The 21,807-nt window shown below is 44.3% G+C and overlaps 2 protein-coding genes across 5 annotated transcripts; both read right to left on the bottom strand.

The window, feature by feature from the left end:
* Positions 1 to 1,310: 1,310 nt before the first annotated feature.
* LOC125524437 (C18orf8) lies at positions 1,311 to 10,071 on the bottom strand. Of its 2 annotated transcripts, XM_048689494.2 has the most exons (14): positions 9,751 to 10,071; positions 8,484 to 8,585; positions 7,491 to 7,568; positions 7,168 to 7,308; positions 6,826 to 7,085; positions 6,441 to 6,594; positions 6,025 to 6,134; positions 5,850 to 5,937; positions 4,428 to 4,739; positions 4,265 to 4,339; positions 3,549 to 4,174; positions 3,362 to 3,470; positions 1,911 to 2,090; positions 1,311 to 1,623 (listed from the first exon to the last, which is right to left on the bottom strand). In XM_048689494.2, the coding sequence occupies exons 4-14, from the start codon at positions 7,306 to 7,308 to the stop codon at positions 1,462 to 1,464; spliced, it is 2,217 nt and encodes a 738-aa protein (XP_048545451.2). In that variant the 5' UTR covers positions 7,491 to 7,568; positions 8,484 to 8,585; positions 9,751 to 10,071; the 3' UTR covers positions 1,311 to 1,461. The 2 variants fall into 2 exon arrangements, with proteins under 2 accessions (XP_048545451.2, XP_048545458.2); XM_048689501.2 differs by lacking the exon at positions 8,484 to 8,585.
* A 2,994-nt stretch (positions 10,072 to 13,065) lies between these two features.
* LOC125524419 (uncharacterized) lies at positions 13,066 to 21,349 on the bottom strand. Of its 3 annotated transcripts, none has more exons than XM_048689480.2 (14): positions 21,195 to 21,349; positions 20,084 to 20,471; positions 19,178 to 19,352; positions 17,324 to 17,407; positions 16,991 to 17,232; positions 16,668 to 16,905; positions 15,615 to 15,694; positions 15,417 to 15,501; positions 14,753 to 14,884; positions 14,552 to 14,665; positions 13,972 to 14,019; positions 13,763 to 13,847; positions 13,611 to 13,667; positions 13,066 to 13,520 (listed from the first exon to the last, which is right to left on the bottom strand). In XM_048689480.2, exons 2-14 carry the CDS (start codon positions 20,293 to 20,295, stop codon positions 13,399 to 13,401), a joined length of 1,674 nt encoding a protein of 557 aa, XP_048545437.1. In that variant the 5' UTR covers positions 20,296 to 20,471; positions 21,195 to 21,349; the 3' UTR covers positions 13,066 to 13,398. The 3 variants fall into 3 exon arrangements, 2 of the variants coding, with proteins under 2 accessions (XP_048545437.1, XP_048545431.1); XM_048689474.2 differs by having other exon boundaries at positions 21,124 to 21,325; XR_007290752.2 differs by lacking the exons at positions 13,066 to 13,520; positions 13,611 to 13,667 and adding an exon at positions 14,431 to 14,482 and having other exon boundaries at positions 13,813 to 13,847; positions 21,124 to 21,330.
* Between the last annotated feature and the right edge of the window lie 458 nt (positions 21,350 to 21,807).

The raw sequence follows: 21,807 nt of genomic DNA, 5'->3' as shown, positions 1-21,807 counted from the left end.
GTGAACATTAGTAGTTTTTTTCTACAAATTTTACCAAACCTCCTAATTTAACTTGGGACGGCAAATTGTAGAAAGAAAGCATATTTATATATTTTGAAAAGAAAGTACTCCCTCGGTTTCATAATGTGGTGCATATAGGGAGGCGTTTGTTTCATCGTTTTTCGTCCGTCATCTGTTTACAATGTAAACAAAAATCTAACGGGCGTTTGGTTGTGTCTGTCCGTAATCGAGTCCCTCCGTAATCAGGTCCAGCCTAGCTAATGGTTGATACCCACCGGTATACCTGGCCATGGGCAGCCCGGCCCGGACGGCTCGAAAATCTCGGGCTGAGCTGAGCCCGAGCATGCCATCAGGCTGGGCTCGGGCCTAAAAATCAAGCCCGCCGGGCAAGTCGGACCGGGCTCGGGCTTGCACAAAACAGGATTTTAGCTGTAGCCGGGCCGTGTCGGGCTTTTTCGGGCTTGGGTCGGGCTCGGTCCCAATTTAGTAGGCCCGACAATCCAGCTGGTCTAGGCGCTTTTTTGTCAGGTTTTTTTGGCCCGGCCCCCACGACTCAACAAGCCCTCCCCCCCCCCCTCCCCCCTCCGTGTCATGCAACGTCGCCGCCTCCCCGAGTTCAGCGCTGCTGGCCTGCCGCCTCCCCGAGCCTAGCGCCCCGCCTTCTTGTTCCCCTCTGCCTCCCCTCTATCCTCGGCAACGCGAGGTGCCTGTCGTTTCTGTTCTTCGAGGAGTTCATCGGCGACGACCATATCTACAGGGTGTCGCCGCCGGACGTGCTGCTTGCCGCGGTCGCCGACCAACCCCTCAACCCCTGGTGCCCGTGGGCCGCCAGCCTTCCCACTGCATCAGCAACGTCCCCGGTGTGGCGCCCCTCTGCATCAGCAATCACGATCATGCCAGACCCAGGGAGAGCCCTGCCGTGGCTGCTGCTTTGAGATTTGCTAGCCTTTTTCTTTTCTGGAGACGAATTGATTACGTTACAGTCCACAAGTTTGAGTTTTGTTCGTTCACGTTTACAGTCCAAGCGTAATTCGTAATTCCATTATGCTTACGTTTGCGGTGTTTCTCTGGAACCAAACACCTCCTAGATTTTTTGAGAAATCAAACTTACAAACTTTGACAAAGTCTAAAGAAAATTATTTATATCTACAATACCAACTATATACAATATGAAAATATGCATCGTGATATATTATGTTCTTTATACCAAACTTTTCAGGTCTGCTCGAAATTGACTCGTTGTCAGCTCTTGTATATTATAACCAATTTTTAGACGAGCTACCAAAGCCAAGCCAAATCAGCAAATCCACTCAAAGCAACCGAGACCATTAACGATGACTTCGGAGTACAAGCATAGAAATCTTTTAAACAGGGTGAACAAAGTCATCAATTATTACACGCTTCCTCCAAACCTCAAGAGCATCAAAAAGAGAATCGTTCCGCGGAATAACGATGCATAGTTCAGACCATTTCCGACAGTATGTGCCGATATCTGCTATAGTCCGACGTCGTCTTGAAACTCGGCGTGAGCTCAGCAAAAAAGCTCAGCACAGCGGCAAGGTTCGGCGTGATGTTCTTGGCCACGGCTTCCTCCAAGAACAGGGAAGGCTGCACGGTGATAACCTGGACCAATCATCATGTCAGAACCAGCCCGTTGGAACAAAGCATTCAGACAAAGTCAGGATGGACTAACTTGAGCACCGATTTTCAGACAATCAGCAACTCAGGGAGTAACAAACTTGGTTGTAGTAAGTTGCAACGAATACAATAACACTTCCTAATCAGTTGTTTTCAAGTTGATACATGGATGGAAACAGAAATGGGAAGCACTCAACAATAATTTAGTTGTTTTCTAATCGAGAAGCACAAGCACCCAAAGATAACATAGCATCAGTAGGGTAGGCGAATACCTTGTATTTTCGAGCATAGCGTAGAGCCTCCAGGTAGTACCCGTCTTGGAGTAATGCAGCCACGTAGTCATGGTGCAGGCACCTCTCCCGGAGCATGTCGACTCCCAGCTTCCTTGTCAGCGAATGATGTCGACCCAGATCAATGAGCTGCATTGCGAGTTCCCTGGACGGCTCTAGAATCTGCAGGAATTGATCCATCGCCAAAATGACACCATACTTCTTGGCCACATTCACTTAGGGAGTTGACAGTGGTCAATTTGTTTTGTTCTTTTATGTGGAAAAGGTCGATTTGTTTTTTTGGTAAAAACTCTCAAAAGTCATCGTAGCGTGCAAGCATAAAAGCATAGTGATTCGTGCTAACAAAATCTGATGGCCACAATGAATTTCCATCTGTGCAATGAACTGATGGGCTCAATTAGAGGCCTGTCAATCGAAGCTCAAGTACAGGGGGGCGTCATCAGACGACTCAGGTGCAGGCTCGGATTCAACAATAGTCAGTGCTAGTAGAGACAAGCCTCAACTGAAACTTTTCATAAACAATATTCAAAGGCTAATAGTACTACCTAAAGGAAACTGCAAACTACAGTTGACGTATGTATTTTCTTCAGAAGTGAATCGCTTCTGCTCGTTTCCAATCATGTTGGATTGGACGTTATCTTCTATATCTAAATAGCTAGCCCCCACTAACCTATTTCTCTCAACATGCAAGCATGCCACCTCATCATTCAACATGCATGGGAAAAGGCCCACCTCAACATGCACCCATGCATAAGTAAAAGCTACCTCAACATGCAAACATGCATGCGATTTTTTATTTTATTCAAATTTAATAAATATTTTACAACTAAACAATAATCAAACACAATAAATCGTTAGTATTTTAATTTTTAGTTCTCATATTATTACTCCAAATATTCATGTTCCATACAACCAAATCTCATTAAAATATATTGCAAAACATTCCCACAACAATGTGCAGGGTATCATCTAGTTCATATAGTTTTCATCCAATGATGGATGAAAAAGTTTGTTGGATTGGACACTATTCATACAAATTTAAGGCATGTGAAAGATAACAATTTGTTTGGAATCATACTCGTCAACATATTTAACCCTACTTGCGCTAATATAGTGATTTCAATTTTCTTCTCAAAACAGTAATATATTTAACCATCAGCACGCCTGACATTATAATTGTAATTGCCACACAGATCATTAATAATGGTGTTGAAATAATGAAGCAAAAAAGGTAATACATTTAACCACCAGCACACACGACATGATCGATTGTGCTAGTCTAGTTAATGGTAATCGCCCACTGGTCATTAAGAGTGGTGTTGGAATAGCAAATTGAACTTCTTAGACACAAACATCATGATTGATTGTGCTAGTCTACTTAATGGTAATTGCCACATTGATCATTAATAATGGTGTTGGAATAACATACTGACCTTGTTCGATACAAACAGTGCTATTTCAGCATAACGGTTGCTGCAGGCCAGCAAAGCAGTCATCATGACATAAAGGTCAGGAGGAGCCTTCAGCCCAGCTTTTGACAGGCTGTACAAAAACAGGACAATACTTAGTGTACCTTTTCTTTGTTGCTTCTAAATTAATTTTAAAGAACACTAAATGTACCTTCGTAAAAACTCCATGATGACAGCAATAAGGTATGCAGGATCACCCATCATTTCATCTTCAACAAGCACAAAGACGGACTGGACCATTTCAATTGGTGAAATTGCCACACTAGCAACATGTGTTCCATGCTGCATTGATGTACCAGAAGCCAATGGTTGGCTATCCTCTCCTACAACCTGCGGTCTTTTGCCAGTGGCGTCAGATATCTGGGAACTTGATGTTGCCTGACTTACCGCTCTCGATGTATTGGTAATACCGTCAGAATCAGAGGATGTGTTTAAAGATGACCTATCTACATGTGCTGCCAGGTTAGCAATTCCATGCTCAACTCCTGAATTTGACTGTGACTGTCCACTCTCAACCCCACTTGCTGAATCAGTGTTGATAACAGGTCCAATCATGGTTCCAGGAGGTTCCTGAGAAACCACACGGGAGTCCTCAACAGGCTGAGAACTTGACTGTTGGTTTTGCTCAGACGTCCTCCTAACCCCAGCAGCACCGCCTACCATTTTCATCGAACGAGAGTATGAATCAAGAATGATATCCATTGCCTTTGCAACCAAAGTTACTGGCCTCCTTTCCAAGATGGTTGTTCGAACTATAGCAAGGCTTAGTGTCTTAACCTGAACCATAAGTTTCAATAAGAAATATTATGACAATGGTAATAGATGGCGAAAACTGAACTATCACGAAGTAGTGAAATCGTATTTTACCATACTCAGGTCAGACTTTCGTCTCTGAAGGAATTCCAAAATCGAAGGAGCATCAGAAGTACTAGCAGCAATAGCCTAGAGATTTCAAGCTACTCATGTCAGGAAAATTGTATTTGTGTTGAGGATGAATTAATCAAGGAATAATCCATTGCCGATTCCTTACCTCCAGATCTAAATGAAGTTTCCAGAGTAGCCCATTCTCAGCATCACAGATGAGGTCAGGAATGAGAAAGTTCCAACCTTCTCCATATAAAGTCCCGCCATAAGCACTTGATTGCTGATCTGCAGGTTGTGCTGCTTGCTTACTATTGCTGGCCAGTCCTCTCACAAGCAGTGGAAGTGGTGCAGATATTGGTGCGTAAGAATCCATAAATACATCGTAAAGTATGACAACTTTCGCATCAATTTGATGGATCATGATTATATTGTCAACTGCACTAACTGCAATTCTGCTTGAATATACTGGGAGAGTACCCTGAAATAACAAGCTATGAGTTAGGGGACTACGGTTTTTTCTTGACAGACGAAATAGAAGAACATTTCCCAACAGGGATTTCAGAACCTAGACCAGCAAATCGGTTTTGTGATCACCGACTAAGACACTCCTTAAATCTCTCATTTTGAAAGGAAATTTGCTGGTATCCCAGTGGCAGAACTTTGCCAAAAGCAGCAATACGGCATTTTTCAGCCAAACTTAGAGCAGTTTATAACTTTTCAGGAACACAAGTGTTTACTTACAAGGGACAAATGAACATTTAAATTTTAATTATAAATTATGTAACTGTAAACAGACCTACAGTTTAATGTAAACTGAGTAGTTTCCTACAACCTAACCAGGCCCAGGATGTCAAACTGAGGCACTGAGGTACAACTCATAGACCTTGTGTCAACTTTAGCTCCAGCTACCGCAGCTTTCTAGGGAAGGAAACAACACACTGGAAACAAAGCGTGTAACATAAGCTTACATTACAGTCTATTCTTCATGTCCATATAAGAACTATATGATTCCAACAGTTACCCTCGTCTTTACTATTAAAGGGGAGTTGGGGATTGTACATCGCTTTTTTGGTAACATTCACGCTCTCCCTTGAGTGCCCTGTTATGGAGCATGAGTTGTGAAGGTGGAAAGTGGTGCCGCAGCATGGTGTGCATGTGAGGCCTATGTGTCAGGGTGTATTCGGTTGGCTACAAGGGCTTGCAAGCTGTGATTGAATCGGCGGCTGACGAATAAACAAAAAACTCGTCTCCTCCTCTTGTGCCTCTCCTCTGTTCTTTATCTCAAGTCAGGCAACCACCATGAGTCACACGTCAGCAATCATACCAGCAAGTGGATAGTTACACAAGATAATGAAAACACAAGAGATCCCTGTCACCTTAATCTTAATCACCTTAAATTAAAGTCATTGCAGAATATGTGGCGGACATGACGAGGGGTGGTAATTTTCATAAATATTAAATAAATGCTACTGAACTTATTATCGGAATCTACAAACTGAAACAGACACCTAACTCGGAAAGAAACTATCTGAACATGACATGTATTTCTTAAGAAAAGAAATTGGAGATCGGCACATATCGTTCAAACCTGTTGGACAACAGCATCACGGTAGAATCGGTACAGGTTCAATGCCATGCCGACTCTATCCAGCTGCAAGCAGTAAATCCTACCATACCTGCCAAATTTGGGAAATGTTATTGGGATTTATGTGAAATTTGTAAAAAAGGAAAAAAGAAAAAAAAAAGAGGGACAGAAAGCATACACTGTTACAATGTGAACATCAGCAGCAGCTAGGACAGGCTTGTTATTTGCTTCGGATTTAGACATCACCATCTCAAACTTAGGCAATTTGACGATCCCACCAGCAGAAAACTGTTAGAACCATACATAAAAGTTAGCATACAGTTTAGATGTTAAATCAATGACCCATGTCAATTTAATGGAAATAGAAAGTAAGTTCAAAATAAAGTCCCAGCCCTGCACTCTACTACACAAAGATTACTTTAAAATGTCTCAGCTCGGAATCTGCTTTAAAGTTTAAAGCGCAACTACAGCATCAGCCCACCAGAATGAGCATGGTTAAGAAAAGTTAAATACCAATCAACATGTATAAAAACAATCCTCATCAGAGTTGTTTCTTTGGGGCATGTTATCTTCAATGGGTGCATAATGCATTACCTGATATCCAGTGAACAGCGTACATTGCATTCCAGATGCAAGAAGAAGCAACCTGCTTTCATGAGTGTAAAGATACCAGGTGGCACTGCACTTTTTTGACTCCACTAACCGAAGAGCATTTGATTGAGGCTCATAGACAAGCAGATCTAGCCCACTGCAATAGAGACACATTTCACAAAAAATGAACCAAAGAACAGGATAGCTTCCTTCTACATAGAATTAAAATATGAATGAAGTCAGTCCCAAAATAAGAACATGACTAATTGGTTCATCTTACAAATGCTCCTGTGGCTGTGAGCCTGTGACAATAGGCTAATTGGATATTTGGATGCAGAACATATAAAGTTTCTGCTATTTATATTGTAGCAGCAACACCTTTACAAACCTTGTTTTTATAATTATGACATCACAAGTGGGACAGTCAGTCCAGAAAAATCCCAGTATGGTCTCAGAATCTGCTCTGCACTTCTTACTACAGCCTTCCCCTGTTTCTCTATTTCTAAACTCGACCTCATGACTGGATCGCTGAATCCCTATGGCTTTCTGATCCAGAGAAAATCGAACTGATAAGATGGGGCCTTCATTAATTGGATCAGAGTTTGGAGGTCCAGATTGAGTAGATGCAGCTATCTTCCAGTATAATATCTGCAGTAATGTAACCAATTTACTTTGTGATAACCAAGTATCTAGCGGAAATGTAAAGTCGATTAATTAGATATTCAAATACCCGATCAGCTGTTGGGGCTACAAGAAACTTATTCGCATCATCATAGAATAGCCCCTTAATATCTGGAATGTCACACCGTAGCGGAGGATGTTGTACATAAGCGTGAGAGAGCGCACCAGGGCTGCTCAAACCTCCTTGCATCTGATTGTGCACAATTCATTTGTTATTTCAAGCTTGTCAATTAGTGATCTTGCAGTTTACCAACATAATACAAAAGGGAGCTGTTGTCAGCATGATGCACAGCTCTTTTTCTTATTACATGGTTATAAAACACCATGATATCCATATTTTCTTTGAGTCGTAAAATACAGAGCTAGACTCACCTGAGAGCACACTGATCACACTGAAAGGTGGTTAACACCAAACTCCAAACGCCTTGAACTTCAAGCCTTATTCTTGACCTTTGAGGACAGAGTAATGAAAGTTAGGACAGGAAGATAGATCCACTTTCAAGCATGAAACGATTACACAGATTGTAAGCAGTCTTTTATAAACCAAATACAAATTTAAATCCGTAAGCCTATGAATCGACAAAAATAAATTAATGTAAGGACTGTATATGAATTGACAAAAATAAATTAATTTAGGGACTGTATATTAATCAACAACATAAATTAATTCAGGAACTGCACACTGACAGTGTTTCCGATTGGCCATGGGACCAAGATTAGCCCTCAACTCTTTAGACTTCTCTCACCCTGCTCTCACCTCCCGAACATCCCATCCTCACTGCCACCCATTCCCCAAGGTCCGCTGCCCCCTGCATCACAAGAGTCGCTCTAGCGCCACGAGGCCTGCCATCCAGCACCAACACCAGCAGCTCCCTCATCCCCCTCTCTCACCAGTCGCTATCTAATCCATTGCCCCCGCCATCTTCCCTGTTTCCGCCGCTATATTACTGCTGGATCTGCCTCCTAGTATCAACCACCACCAACATCTCTCCCAGATTATCTACCAACCGATGTTCTTGACATGCCAAGACGGCCTGCCACCCCCAACGGGTTATCCCTTTAAGCCCCACAGGTGCAGAGAGTCACCATCCACCCCAAAACCTCACCGGCGATGGTGGAAATGGCATGGTCATAGGGGGAAGATGGACGGAGTACGCAGCAGCAGTGGAACAAAAAAAATAAACAAACAAGAGGAGGAACAAAAATGGGTAGAGAAGTTGATTGTTGGCCAAGAAGAAAACAGTGATTTATTTAGAACAACCAAAGGCCATTTCCATTTGAATTGGGTGCTTAATTGTACAGGTGAAAGTTGTAACAGTATGATTTGATACAACCAAACTATTTTCTTAGTAATGGGAAGATTACCGCAGTTTGCATGCATGCTCTGAGTGCTAGAAACTCCTTAGAACACATATTATGTTCAATCTCAGGGACCTTTGCTGCTATGCATCTCCCATAATCTTTTGCCTGCATAGCATAGCTGATAAATAGAACACTCGCGACATTATAAAACAAAAAAAGACCAGATCATAAGGTTATTGAGTATTTACTCATCTTCACCAAGCCAGTTGGCGCTAGCAATTTGAATTGCATATGGTATCACCAGTACAGCAAGTTAGTAAGTTACATAACCCTTCAATGTCAAACTATTTCTTTGGGGTGAAGTGAGCGTAGCTCAGATGGTTAGGTTCCTTGTGGTGGAACCAACCCACCCGGGTTCAAGTCCGTGCTCGCATTTTCCTGAATTTATTCCAGGCTTTTTGGCGATGTTCATTCAATGGGAGCCGATGTTCCTATCGAGTAAGAAGTGCCTGTGGTGACTTCATCTATCTCAACATTTGCCGGCTCGGTTTCCCGGAAGTGCTCATACAGGTAGGGTGTGCGTGTGTGCGTCCATAGGGGTGAGTGTATGCACGTCTTTGTGAACGTCTACATTTGTACTATGTTTCTCAAAAAAAGATATTGGGGAATGTGTATGGATACTTCCAGTTCACTCCTACTTAGCTACCATTCATATCATGCTATTCGATTCAGTGTAACAACATATGAAAATCAGCAGCAACAAAATTAGGGGTAATTAACAGATTGAAGTGCACTTCCTAAATATAATCACCCAAGGGCAGAGGAGCAAACAACTAAGCAGCAGGCATCCTCCTCATAGCCGAAAACCAAAATCACACTAGTGCAGAACCGGGCAATAGCACCGGTTCGTAAGGCCCTTTAGTGCCGGTTCGGTAACCGGCACTAAAGGACGCCAGGACTAAGCCAACACCCACACAGATCAAATTAGACCCCTATAACAGGCTCCTAACAATCCGGTAGCAACAAACTACCTTTAGCGAAGTACTAGCACCGGGTAGCAAAGAGACACTAATTACAACAGTGTATGTATATCACCCATCGTGATCTTCCCAGCAGCAACAGCAAACCAATCTGCAAGGGGAAACCTCCCAAATCTACCACCAGCCCGTGACCACTTGCTGCAAACCAAAACTAAACTAGGGAATTCTGATCCCCGATCCTGCTACGGCGCATTAGTACTAAATAGCTAATAACGAGTGAACGAACCATCACACTTGTCGGCAGGTGAAGAGGGGGGGATTAACGAGTGGAGGAGCGAGCGGGCGGGCACCTGGGACGCGCAGGTGGCGAGGATCCGGGCCAACGCAGAGGAGGCCGCCGGCTTCCGTTCCTTCATCCAAACCCTGGCCAGATCACGCGGCCATACCAGTGGGGAGAAGGGGAAAACAGCAGCGGCGGCGGCGGCGGCAAGGAAATTCGAGGGGGGCCTCGAGCTGGGGCGGCGGTCGAGTGAAGAGGGGTTGGGATTTGAGTCGCCTGGTCGGGGTGGTGGTGGCGCGAGCTCGTACCGTCGTCTTCTTCGCCGGCCGGTCCACGATGAGGCAGGCAGGGATGGAGAAGAAGGTCCGCGGAGATGGGTTCGGTAGAAGCTGAGATGGGAAAATTCACCGGCTTGGCTCGCCGCGGTATCTGGGCCTGGCGCTGGGCCGAGTGGTTCGCTGTAGGGGCATGGGCAGCCCGGCCTGAACCCGAAGCCCAAGGGACGTGCCGGGCTCGGGCTCCAGTTTTGGTCCAAAAGCCTGAATTGCCTCAAAATTAGGGTTTTATCAGAAAATATACTAACACCTCAAAAAATCAGCAAATATAGCTGTTACTCAAACAAAAATCAGAAAATATTGATATAATATAGGTTTAATATGAAAAGTGCAATGTTTAGTTGTTTTGGATCGGGCCGACCTCAGGTTTTGGGGGTCGGCCCGAGGAATACCCAGGTCTAGTCACACGACTTTGTACATCGAAAATCATGGAGATAAGTATATTTACTACGCGTGAGCACGCATTAGAAACCACTTCGTGGGAGAGGGGCAAGGCGGGCGACTGAAACCCTAGCCGCCACCCCGTCTTCTCCCCTTCTCTCCATCGCCAGGGTGCATCACTAGGAAAAGGCCGCACAGCGTTGGCACCATCGGGAGGTTGCTGATCGTGGTGGGCCTACTCTGGAGGAGTTAGTAGGCTACCATGGGTCGGCGACGGAGATGAGTAGCCGAGGTGCGGTTGTCGACAGGCGATGCTCGACAACATCGATGGTGATCCAACGCGATAATCTCCAACGGCAGCCCCGCCTGGCTAGGTCACTGGAGAAGAGGGCGTTGGTGCATGGTCGTGGGCAACGATGAGCTTGACATCAGACTCGAATATGGCGTGCAGTGGCATTTGTGATTTGTCTCTGGTTTCTTTGGAGAGTGTTCGTGTCTAGTTTCAGGTGTGAGGCAGTTGTGTTGTCCAAGTATATGGATAATCTCCTCCTTGCCCTTTCCCCGTTTCATTGGTGTGCTTGTTGCCGACACCGGAGGGTGTCTAGAGCTATGTCTTTGACAGGCCTCCCAGGATCTGATGGATTCGTTTGGATTCATATCGCTTTCTTGGTCCTCGGAGTTTCCATAGGATCTTTTCGGCGTTTTTTCTCTAGGGCGGAAACTTATTTCGCTGATCGCAGTCACCGGCGTCTCATGGTCTGCATCAACAACTTTCTGGTTGTTGCTTCTACAAGCTCCTGATTTTAAACAAGTTTTGTCCCGCTGAGGTGGAGGCTCAAAGGCGGCATCGAGCTATGCTCACAGTGAGTCGTCAGTGGATGCAGGAGGAAGAAAACTTTGACACCCCTCATAATTTCAATGTGATGTTTTTTCTGTAAGGGTGTTTTTGTACGGACTTGTGATATTTAATATATGGCTTTAGAGCCTTTCACAAAAACAAGGTATATTATTCCTCGAACTATCAAATTTTCGACATATCCCCATCCCTAACCTTTTATTGTTACCCGTATCATCGGGCAATTCGGCTAATTTTGTGACCTGTTTGGTTTTGATTCCCCGTGTTGTATAAACTGTATGTGCCGAAGGAGCTAAAAGGAGCTCTGGTTCATTGAGTTTGGCGCGGATGGAGATTGGCCACATGGAGCCAGCAGGCGTGTTGATGTAGCTCGGTGCCATGGGCAGCCCATAGCTGCTGAAGCTAAGCATCGCCGGTTGTGGATCGTGCCTTGTATGAATCCGATGCGGAAAGTCGAGTCGTCGAGTTCCCTCATCATTTTCGCCATGCCACATCGTCTGATGTCGTGTCCACCTTCGTGAGGGGGTCTTGTACTCCTTTGAGTCTTCACCTCATAAGGTGGCCTAGTTTTCATGAGTCATATCCATACTCGAGGAATCTCATTAGTGTTGATGAGTTAAGCTCTATGAATGAGAGTTCAAACCGTAAGTGTTTGTAGTCCAACAAGAAGGGATAAATGGGGAAAACATACATAGGCTTTGGGCCCAACTTTTTTCTTCTGGCATTAGCAAAAGACAGTACTCCCTCCCTTCGTTCGTAATGATGTTGTAGCTAGTGAAACGGTTTTTTAATTTGTGTTTTACCAATTGTTTTATTCACATATGTTAGTGGGAGTATGATCTTTTATTTAAATAAATATGTGTGTGTGTATAATGGTACCATTTTTTCCTCGTGTTCTTTTAAAATTTTATACTACTCACTTTGTGGATCTAAAAGTCATTTATTTACGATAGACAGCTGTGTCTTATTTTTGTTAAATGATAAGATATTTTGCAAGCTATGAAAAAATGTATTTAAAAAATGCTATTATACAGAAGGCTGCAATACAAGATACACAGCTTATTTTGCAGAAAGGTTTTTTGTAATTTCCGCACAAGTCGCAAGTGGTAATACAAAATGTAAAATGCAAGTTTCTACTAAATACTCCGTCAGTTCCAAATTATAAGGCATTCTATATTTATTTTTTACGAATCAGATGCATATAGACGTGTTTTAGTGTGTTTGTTCACTTATTTCAGTCCGTATATAAATCCATATTGCAATATCCAAAACATCTTATACTTCAGAACAGAGGCAGTACATACATGCATGAACATTCTTTGTACAGTATTATAGCCTTGTGACAGACAGAAGCTGGCAAAACGATGTGAAAACCCATGCCTCCATCTTCAGCTCTGGTTAGCTCGAAAGATAGCTCATTGTTCTCTTTTGACGCGAAAATGCTGGCTTCAAGTGAGAATATTGGTCCCTGCCCCCCTGGCGTACACATTTCTCGTTTCGCTTTTGACGAAGAAATGCAAATGGTGGGCCGTACTCAGCATGTTACTCTCCACACACGGGCAAGAAATACCCTCGCCTGTTCCAAGCATTTGCATTCAAATGATTCCGCAACTGAGCCAGTGCCCGAAATTACAAGTTTCAGAACTCATAACGCACATATAGAAGCACCAAAGCAAACAGGCGACATGGTTGGAATAAAGGGTTCGGTAAGCCAAAACCAGAACAAACGTAACCCACAAATCATCATTGCCTGTCAAGATCTTGATAACCATATCAGTCAGTTTTACTGTAAGCTATAAAAATCTCTTCGAAAGGTTCAGAAAAGCAGAGGTGAATTCAATTGTAATACACATGCTCGTCAGAGCTGGTAGCAAGTATACACTTATGCTGTAGCCAGTAATAGCCGAGGACCCATCGCCGAGACTGTCAACCCAACATACGGCGAACCGAACAGGCATCACTGCTAACATCAAACACCATACTATTTTGGAGACAGGGGATGGATTTTGTTTTAACAAATTCACTAAAAAGAAAGCATCGGTTAGGATTTACAAAAGCTGGACGGGGTAACACCAAGACCAAAAGGCAACAGTTTTTTTTCCTCTCTTTTACTTTTCTGTGGTTTACTTTTCAAAACCTCCATATCCTATTTACGTCGAGGTTGGTATTGTTCTGGTGGGGCGCTTGAGTGAGAAGAAGGTTGTCCCTCCTTATGGGGCAACATATTTAAGAAACTGCCGTGCACAGGTTCATCTTCATCCATGCTCTCTGTTTCAATACGAACAAAGGTAAATGGATCGTGATCAATAAATGGTGAGGTGGGGAACCAAATGTAAAATACTGGCCAGTGCTAGTTACCAAACAATGTCTTGATGGTTGGCCGTTTTGATTTGGAACTCTTTTTCTTCAGCTCGGCTGTTGCATAAAAGCACGATTCAATTCTAAAACTAACAAACTAAGAATACAAAATCCCAAGGCCAAAGGCAATAGTGCAGTCAAGAGAGACTAACCAATCCCGGCAACTTCATCGTCATTCACAATTTCAAAGTTCTTGTACGTGTATCCAACAAAATTTGCATCCTTGGATGGAAGCATCTGGAAGAAAAAAAAATCTTTAGTGCCGACATGAAGCTGAACATGAGTGAACTCAATGTTCCCATGACATCATTATTTTTAAGCCAAAAATGCATGCTGCATTTCATGTTGAATTCAGGCATACCTTTCTCCATGGACCCGCCTTAGATGAACTCTGAACTTGTGCTCCAGTCTGTAAAAATATAGTTGAAACAAAGGTAAATGTAAGCATGACACCTTGAGCTTTCGACACAGTTCTAATTCAAGTCTCAACAGCATTTATCATGGAGATCTATCTAAGTAGTAGGTACATGGGAAACATGGCCCATATTTTAAAAGTTGTGTTTTCCCTGTGTCAATTAAGTGTATTGTAAAATTAAAAGTGCAAACCACTAAAAATAAAAGGTGAAAACAGGTAAAAAAGAAGGTTATTAGCAGCTTCCATGCGAACTGCAACTGCAGTAGATGCATATTTTACTGCTCGGAAATATAAAACGCACAGCATTCTGGAATCTCTTAAGTTAGCCACTGCATAACTGTGAGCCATGCCAACAGTCAATGCATGACAGACCACCGTCAGCACCAAAAAGAAGTGGGAACATACTTCAAGCCACTTTGGTTATCGACTGTCATGCACCGCAGAAACCATCAAGTGTCTGGAGCAGGAAATACTATTAATGCATATTGTCTAGAAAGATATACAAAGTGGAACCACAGAATATTACCTCCTCAAATTTCTCAAAGTTCTGAGTATCCAACTCGCCATTAACTTCTGGTATGAAAGCAGCTTTCATCTGATACAACTTTTCCCATTGGACACCTCTAAACCATGTATGTGCCTGAAGTGGATGACATGGTGTTATCAGCTAAGCAGGTAACTGAGAGAAATGAGGGTGTACTGTGTAGAACCAAGGTAAGGGACACACTTTTATTTCATGGGCTCCTTTTGTTCCAAGTCTCTGCTCAACATTACAGAGAAGTTTGCTAATGAGATCCTTAGTTTCAGAAGAAAGCTTTGCCTCTTCAGGAAATTTCAGGTGACTTCTCCAGTTCACAATCTGGATGAACAAAAAAGAGCATCAAACAGATCAGATTGCATTTTTGTACAGTTATACAAGTATTCTGTGTGCCAATGAACAAGTTAGGTGAATTGTTGGATACAAATTCCTACTACAGAACACTAAACAGGGTAAACCCAATATCATGAATGCAATGAATAATATAGTCCATATAAGGTGTATAGTAGGGAACTACTCCCTCCGTTCCGAATTACTTGTCGCAGGTATAGATGTATCTAGATGTATTTTAGTTCTAGATACATCCATTTCTGCGACGAGTAATTTGGAACGGAGGGAGTAGATATGAGCTGCAGTGACCAGCTACAACTATCAGAATCTATCCACAGGGTAGTAAAACTACAGGCAATTCACACTACTATGGTGCATCTATGCATTTTGCCCTGTCCTATGTGTTACAGATTTGACTAAAGTCAGTCTCGTGCGAGTCTGGCAAGCGTTACATAGGCTGAAGATGCCAAACCAAATAAACATCCTCAGTGATTGATTCATGAAGCCTGTGTGAGAGACATACCTTTCTGCAGGTCGACATTGGATCCTCTGAATAAAACGGGGGATAACCAACTAGCATTTCATACATGATAGCACCAAGGGACCACCTAATAAAGAAAGAAATGTGAGACCAAAAATCCATTTAATACATAAAGCATGTGCAATGAAAATTAAGAAGTTTAACGACTAAAGAAAATCATTACAAGATAAGAAACCTAACCAGTCACACTCCATTCCATATCCTTTCTTCAATAGAACCTCTGGAGCAATGTAATCAGGAGTACCAACTGTAGAATACGCCTGTATGACACAAGAATGACCAACATGTTAGCTATGCCAGTGGGGCATACTCGCTTGTTAACATAGCAAATCATAGACAACAGATATGAAAGGAAAAGCCAAGTCAAGATACAAATCCCACATAAGAAAAACCAATGTTTATCAAGAAGTACCATAATACATCATTTACACAACCCACTAGAAGTTCAAGCTTAGAATATGAGGTATTTGATTTCCTTGCAATAGTATATCGCCCCACTGAAGGAAGGTAACTGGGTTTCTTGAGCTGAGCAAACACTTTATTTAAAAACATCATGAAATTGGATTTGACTAGGTTCAACACCGTGAAGATTGGCATGTTACACCAAAACCATGCCTCCTTAGATCCGGACAGCTTATGTTTATGTTAATGTTTCTGTGTTCTTAATTTCTCATAGTTCTTCCTTGAGAAAGATTCATGTTCAAAATAGCTCCGACACATTTTCAGCGAAACAATAGATAAAAAGTTGAAATTTGATATGGTTTTTTGCAAGGTAGGAGGCCAAGAAAATGGATGCCTAGGAAATACGAAGATAGCATAAAGCCTGCTAGGACCATAGGGTCTGTCTTGTTTGATGCCCCAAGTTGACAAGCCAACATTTCAGCAATGTCAAAAGTTGCCATGTTTCGGTATGAAGGTTGGTTTTCTGCCAATTCTGTGCCAAATTTTGGCAAGGTGCGTTAGGATAGTGATTGATTTGCTATCAACATTAGAGACAAGATAATACCTTGCCAAATTCAGTCAAATCCTGCCAACATTCATGGAGCCAGAAAATTGGGGACCACATTTCTACAAACTATTTTGGCAAGGCAAAACAAGGCATGAAACCAAGTATGCCCATAGAAGTGTACTACAAACATTAATATATCAACTTATTAGACATGGCATCATAACATTGTTAATACTGTTTCCCAACCATCAATAAGTTGATTCCATCCTAGATGTGTTACTTACCAACATCCGACGGTTCTTTTGCCAATGTGACAGCTGCTCCTGCTGCGTACGCTTCGGTGCAGAAGAGTTAGTTAATCGACTGGTGTTATCGGGTAAAGGTTTAGCACCCTTTCCAGGTGTATAATCCGGTTCATTCAAATTTGGAAAATTACTGCTATCCAAAGGTTTGCACAATCCAAAGTCAGAAAGCTTCAAGTGACCACTGAGATCTAACAATAAATTATCTGGCTTGATATCCCTGACAGAAGAAACACAAAAATATATCTTAGATTACCTAAGCGGCAGAATTATTAACAGAGCAAGAGAACGGTTATACACGATACCTGTGAATGTAATTGTGCTTGTGAATGGACTCTATTGCTAGTACAGTTTCTGCGATGTAAAATTTGGCTTCATCTTCTGTCAGAGTGTCCTTGCGCATGAGCAAAGTCATCATGTCACCACCAGGAAGGTACTCCATGATGAGATACAAGAACTCATCATCTTGAAAAGAATAGTAAAGCTTTACTATGTACGCACTATCGACTTCTGCAAGGAGGTTTCTTTCGGCTTTGACGTGTTCCACCTGAAATGTGTACAAACATGACACTGTGTCAGAGGACAGCATATAACCAGAAATGGAAAATACAAAAAAAGGATAAACCGTACACGGTTACCTGGCCCCTACGAAGCATTTCAGATTTCTTAAGCTTTTTCATTGCATATACACTTTTAGAGGTCTTCTCTCTACAAAGACGCACCTGCATAATCACAATTCAGAATGACATTAAACATGACGCACATAGCGATGACCAAAAAAGTACAAATAACTGGCGATGGTTACTTTATTACATACGGCCCAGTTCTTTTGGCGGCTTATGACAGTGCCGCCCCCTCCCCAACTTATTCTAGAAGACGCCCCCCATATTGGTTGGAGCTTCTAAAGAAGCGCCCACGGTATGGGGGGGAGGGGGGCTTCTAAACTAAGCTAGGGAGGGGGCAGCTTATTATAGAAGCCGGTAAAAGAACTGGGCTGTAACGGGCTAACTGGGCACACATTTTTATAGTGCAGGGGAAAGAACAACACAGCTGGAGAAGAATAGGAAGGCATAGGAAATAACTGAAAGAAAATATATCAGAAGAACAGAGCACACCACAAAACCAGGCCAGCATGTAAACGTTGCTTTATAAGTATACGGGTCAACTGCACTACGCAAAAACATTATTCTCATGTTCTCTTGCTGAAAAGGATGAAAGGTGAAATGCTTGTATGAAGGGACTCTTTTTATCCTGGTGTGATATATGAAGGGCGGGCCTAGCGCAGTGGTAGAGTCTCCACTTGTGGCCTGGAGGTCCTGGGTTCGAACCAGTCTCCTTGCAGAATTATTATGCAAGGGGTAAGGCTAACCCTACCTTGTGTGGGAGCTTTCGGCACTGGGTACACGCTCTTTTTTATGTGACTATATATCTCTACTTCACCACCATCTTATAAATTGGAGTTGGTGGTAGCGGTGAGTCCCCCCAAACTCCACCTCAATTTCCCTCGTCTATCTAGGACCCCTTCTGTTTTTAAAAAACAAACAGAAATAATGCAGTCGGGGAGCCTCGAACCTCGCACTTGCCTCTACACCCAACTCAGTCAAACCAACAAGCTACCACCTCACGCATGTTTCGAATGGGGAAGTCTTTCATAAGTACGGGGGGAAAAACTACGAGACAAACAAGCCAGTCAATCTGCCAACCAATTGTTTTCCCTGCTGCGGCTACTCCCCAATCCATGTCTTCCGGCCGGCCCTCCTTCCAACCTCAATCATCATCATCATCAACAACGACAACAACAAACCCTTTAGTCCCAAACAAGTTGGGGTTGGCTAGAGTAGAAACCCAAAAGATCTCGCAACCAACTCATGGTTCCAATCTCAATCATCCTAGCTTTCAAATTTCAAAATCCAGACATGGCTCTGCCGCTTCAAATCTTGCACTGGTGCTCCCATGGCCGCTGCAGTTACGCAAGGCCAGTGTTGCTGCTTGCTTGAGTTTTTCTTCGCAGTGTTGCAAGTGTGTTGGTTGTTCTATACTCTTAATCCAATACAACTACAATCATATTGTGGTTCCGTAGCAACGTAGGACATTGTTTTAAGGCGTCCTGCCTTGGACGCTTAGGTGGCAAGGCACCCTAGCAGCACCTTGCAATTTTTCCTGCCTTAGTCGCTTAGGCATCAGGGCGGTGGGTGCTCGCCTTAGGTCACCTTACAGCCTAAAGAACAATGACACATGGGCATGCTTGTAGACAAAGAATACACAGGACGTTCCGTGTTGAGCGGCAAGTATAGAGGGAGCACAGCGCAGCACAATTTTGTGATTACATAAGAGATCATGTTTATGGGGAAAAGGTAGGATGAGCAATAGTGTCAAGCCCAATATTGGCCTTCTGAATCTACTATTGACAACCAGAATTAGAAGACCAAGAAATCATGCCACATAGGAGGTTAAACATATAAATAAACAACAGGGACCAAACTGAGAGGTACCTCTCCAAATGCACCTCTTCCAATAATTGTCAAAAGTTCAAAATCTTCAACCCCCATCTTGTGTCTTTGCAAACGCATATATTCAGTCTCCTTTTTCTCCAAATGTTTTAGAATGTTGTTCTGCTCTTCTGCAGGAACTTCAGCATCCTGTAATTTCCTCTCCAGCATCCAGCGCCTAAAAGAAGACAAAGATATCAGATCAGGATGATGACTAAATTGTAGCCAGTAAATTAGTCTCAAACAGAAGTGGCACATCAAAGCATGAAGCAGATTGAAATAAGTTACAATCGATGCAAAATATACATCTCAGGGAGTAATGTTGATACAAGTTTTAACTGAGAACAAAATAAACAATCAGACGCAGGTTATCAAAATTGTGCATTCACAATGCGGAAATTAACAGTGATGGTGTCAACCAAAATCTCTGAAAAGGACGGCTAGACGGCTTTCAAAATGGGTATATTAATCACCTTGAGCGAAGTGTTTTGAGATTAATATATCAAACCTGAAGACCAATTACAAGTCATATCTGGTAGTGAATTAAATGTTTTACTAAGCCACTTGTGCAACTGGAGGACTCAACAAACCATTCAAGCTATGTACCTAATTTGGAGCTAGAGCTTTAATCCATTGGAACTCCTATTTATGGCGGTGACAAGGTCCCGACAACTTGTGTGGCCCAAGGACTTCATCTTAACAACCTGAATCGGTGTTTACCATTCCAATCCCAACATGGCATGTGATGTGTGTTAATAAGCATCCTGCTCGGTAATAGCAACAAGAAGGGTGCTTGTCGTTTTCCTACTCCGCGGCATGGTAGGATTTATTGAACCAGATGGAGTCAAGTACCTAAATCCACAGCTAAAGCAGGGGAAAGCGCGCCAAACATTTAAGTTGCCAGCCTACCTCTCTTTCCTATCTTGCAAGGACTTCATCTGAGTCTTGTAGTGGTTCTCAATGTACTGTTTTGCCGCAGCGACCTTCTGCTTGGTCGCGCTAGAAGGCGCGTCGTCGACGGGGGGCTTCCCGGGATCCTTCCCATGGCTGGCAGGCACCGCCGGGCTCTTGGACTTGTCCCGCGGCTGGAACTTCTGGAACCAACTTCTCGCGGAATCCATCTTGTGCTCACAATGGCATCATCTCCAAGACCAGAGAGCGTATTATATTGACCAATCCAGCAGCCGCCCACAGGCCAGAGGAGCTCTAGCTCTGAAGCGGTCAATACCCTCCAAATGGATCAGATGTCCAAACCGGCGCCTCCTCCGTAGAACCCGATGCTGGGAATGATGCCTATCTGGAAAAATCATAGAAAATTACCATCAGTCAGAATCGTTCGCACAAGTTGCCATCCATCGCACGACTTACACGGGCGAGGGAGGGAACGGTCAATAGAATCCTTCCAAGTTTCTCCTATTCTCGGACACGACACCTAAACCCAGTCAAAAATCCCGAAACTAAACCACACTGGGCATGAACCCTCCGTCGACGGCAGCGGCTGACGCGCCGGTTACGAACCAGTAAAAGGAACGTAAGATCCCAATTCCCAGCCGAAACCCCCCACCCCCACCAAAAAAGAAAAAAAAATCCTCGAACAGCCGCATTCCGGCGAGGAGATTCGCGGAATTCGACCCGGAAATCGCATTGCCGGCTCGCGCGCGCGCGCGAGGCCCCCCGGAAATCGAGGACGAGGAGCGGCGCCAAAACCCCCCGTCAAACCACCGCAACACACGCCACCGCACTCCCGAGCCCGCGGCCGCGCGCGGCGTCGAATTCGCCGCCGGGAGCCCGCCAAAACCCCCGCTCCCGGCCGCAGCGGCGGCTACTACTCAATCCAGAGAGAGAGAGAGAGAGAGAGAGAGAGAGAGAGAGAGGGAGGCGGGGATGGGATAGCCATCCGGAACAGCCGGCGGGACCGGGCGGCGCGGATCGGCGGGCGGGGCGCTCACCTCGGCGGGGGCGGGCGCGGGGCGGATCTCGGCGGCGACTGGAGCAAAAGGGGGAGGGAGGGGGGACTCACGCCTTTTTTTTCCTCTCTTCTCTTCTCTTCACCCCTGCCTGGCTGCGTCGCTCCGGGTTGGTTGTCCTTTTCGTGGGCAAAGGCAAAGCGTGTGAGGGGGAGGGAGGAGAGAGAAAAGGCCAGCCCCGCCGATGCGATGTGCACAGAGGGAGGGAGGGAGGGAGGGAGCGCTGCCTGTGCGTGCGTGCGTGCGTGCGCGCGTGTGAGAGAAGCGTGGCTTGGCTTTGACTCCCCGGAACGAAACTTCCGCGTGCCTTCTCTACCCTGTTTGAGCCTGCTCCACCCTCCTCCCTACTCTGTTGGTGGTGCTAGTTGTACTGCTGCGGCGCCGGGGGCGGGGTCCCCCACCTGCCGCGCACAACGCGACTGCCCCGGCTCGCTCCCCGGCCTGCACCGTCGCCGTCGGTCGGCCCATCAACCCGCTCGTCCCGCCCCGATGAGTGCTTTTTTAATTTGTTCCGTTTGCTTGTGCGGGTACGGCGCACGCCGCCTGCCGCCTTCGGGCGGCTCGGCGGGTTATCTCGTTGGCAAACCGTGTGTCCACGTTTTCTTTTATAATTTCTTTATATATATATATAATTTATTCAAGAGCTGTTTACTTATTTCTCAACCG

The sequence above is a fragment of the Triticum urartu genome, chromosome 1A, assembly GCF_056163025.1.
Source record: "Triticum urartu cultivar PI428250 chromosome 1A, HENAU_Tu73, whole genome shotgun sequence".
NCBI lineage: Eukaryota > Viridiplantae > Streptophyta > Magnoliopsida > Poales > Poaceae > Triticum > Triticum urartu.
The sequence above is the reverse complement of the archived record's forward strand: the minus strand, read 5'-3'. Positions and strand labels throughout refer to the sequence as shown.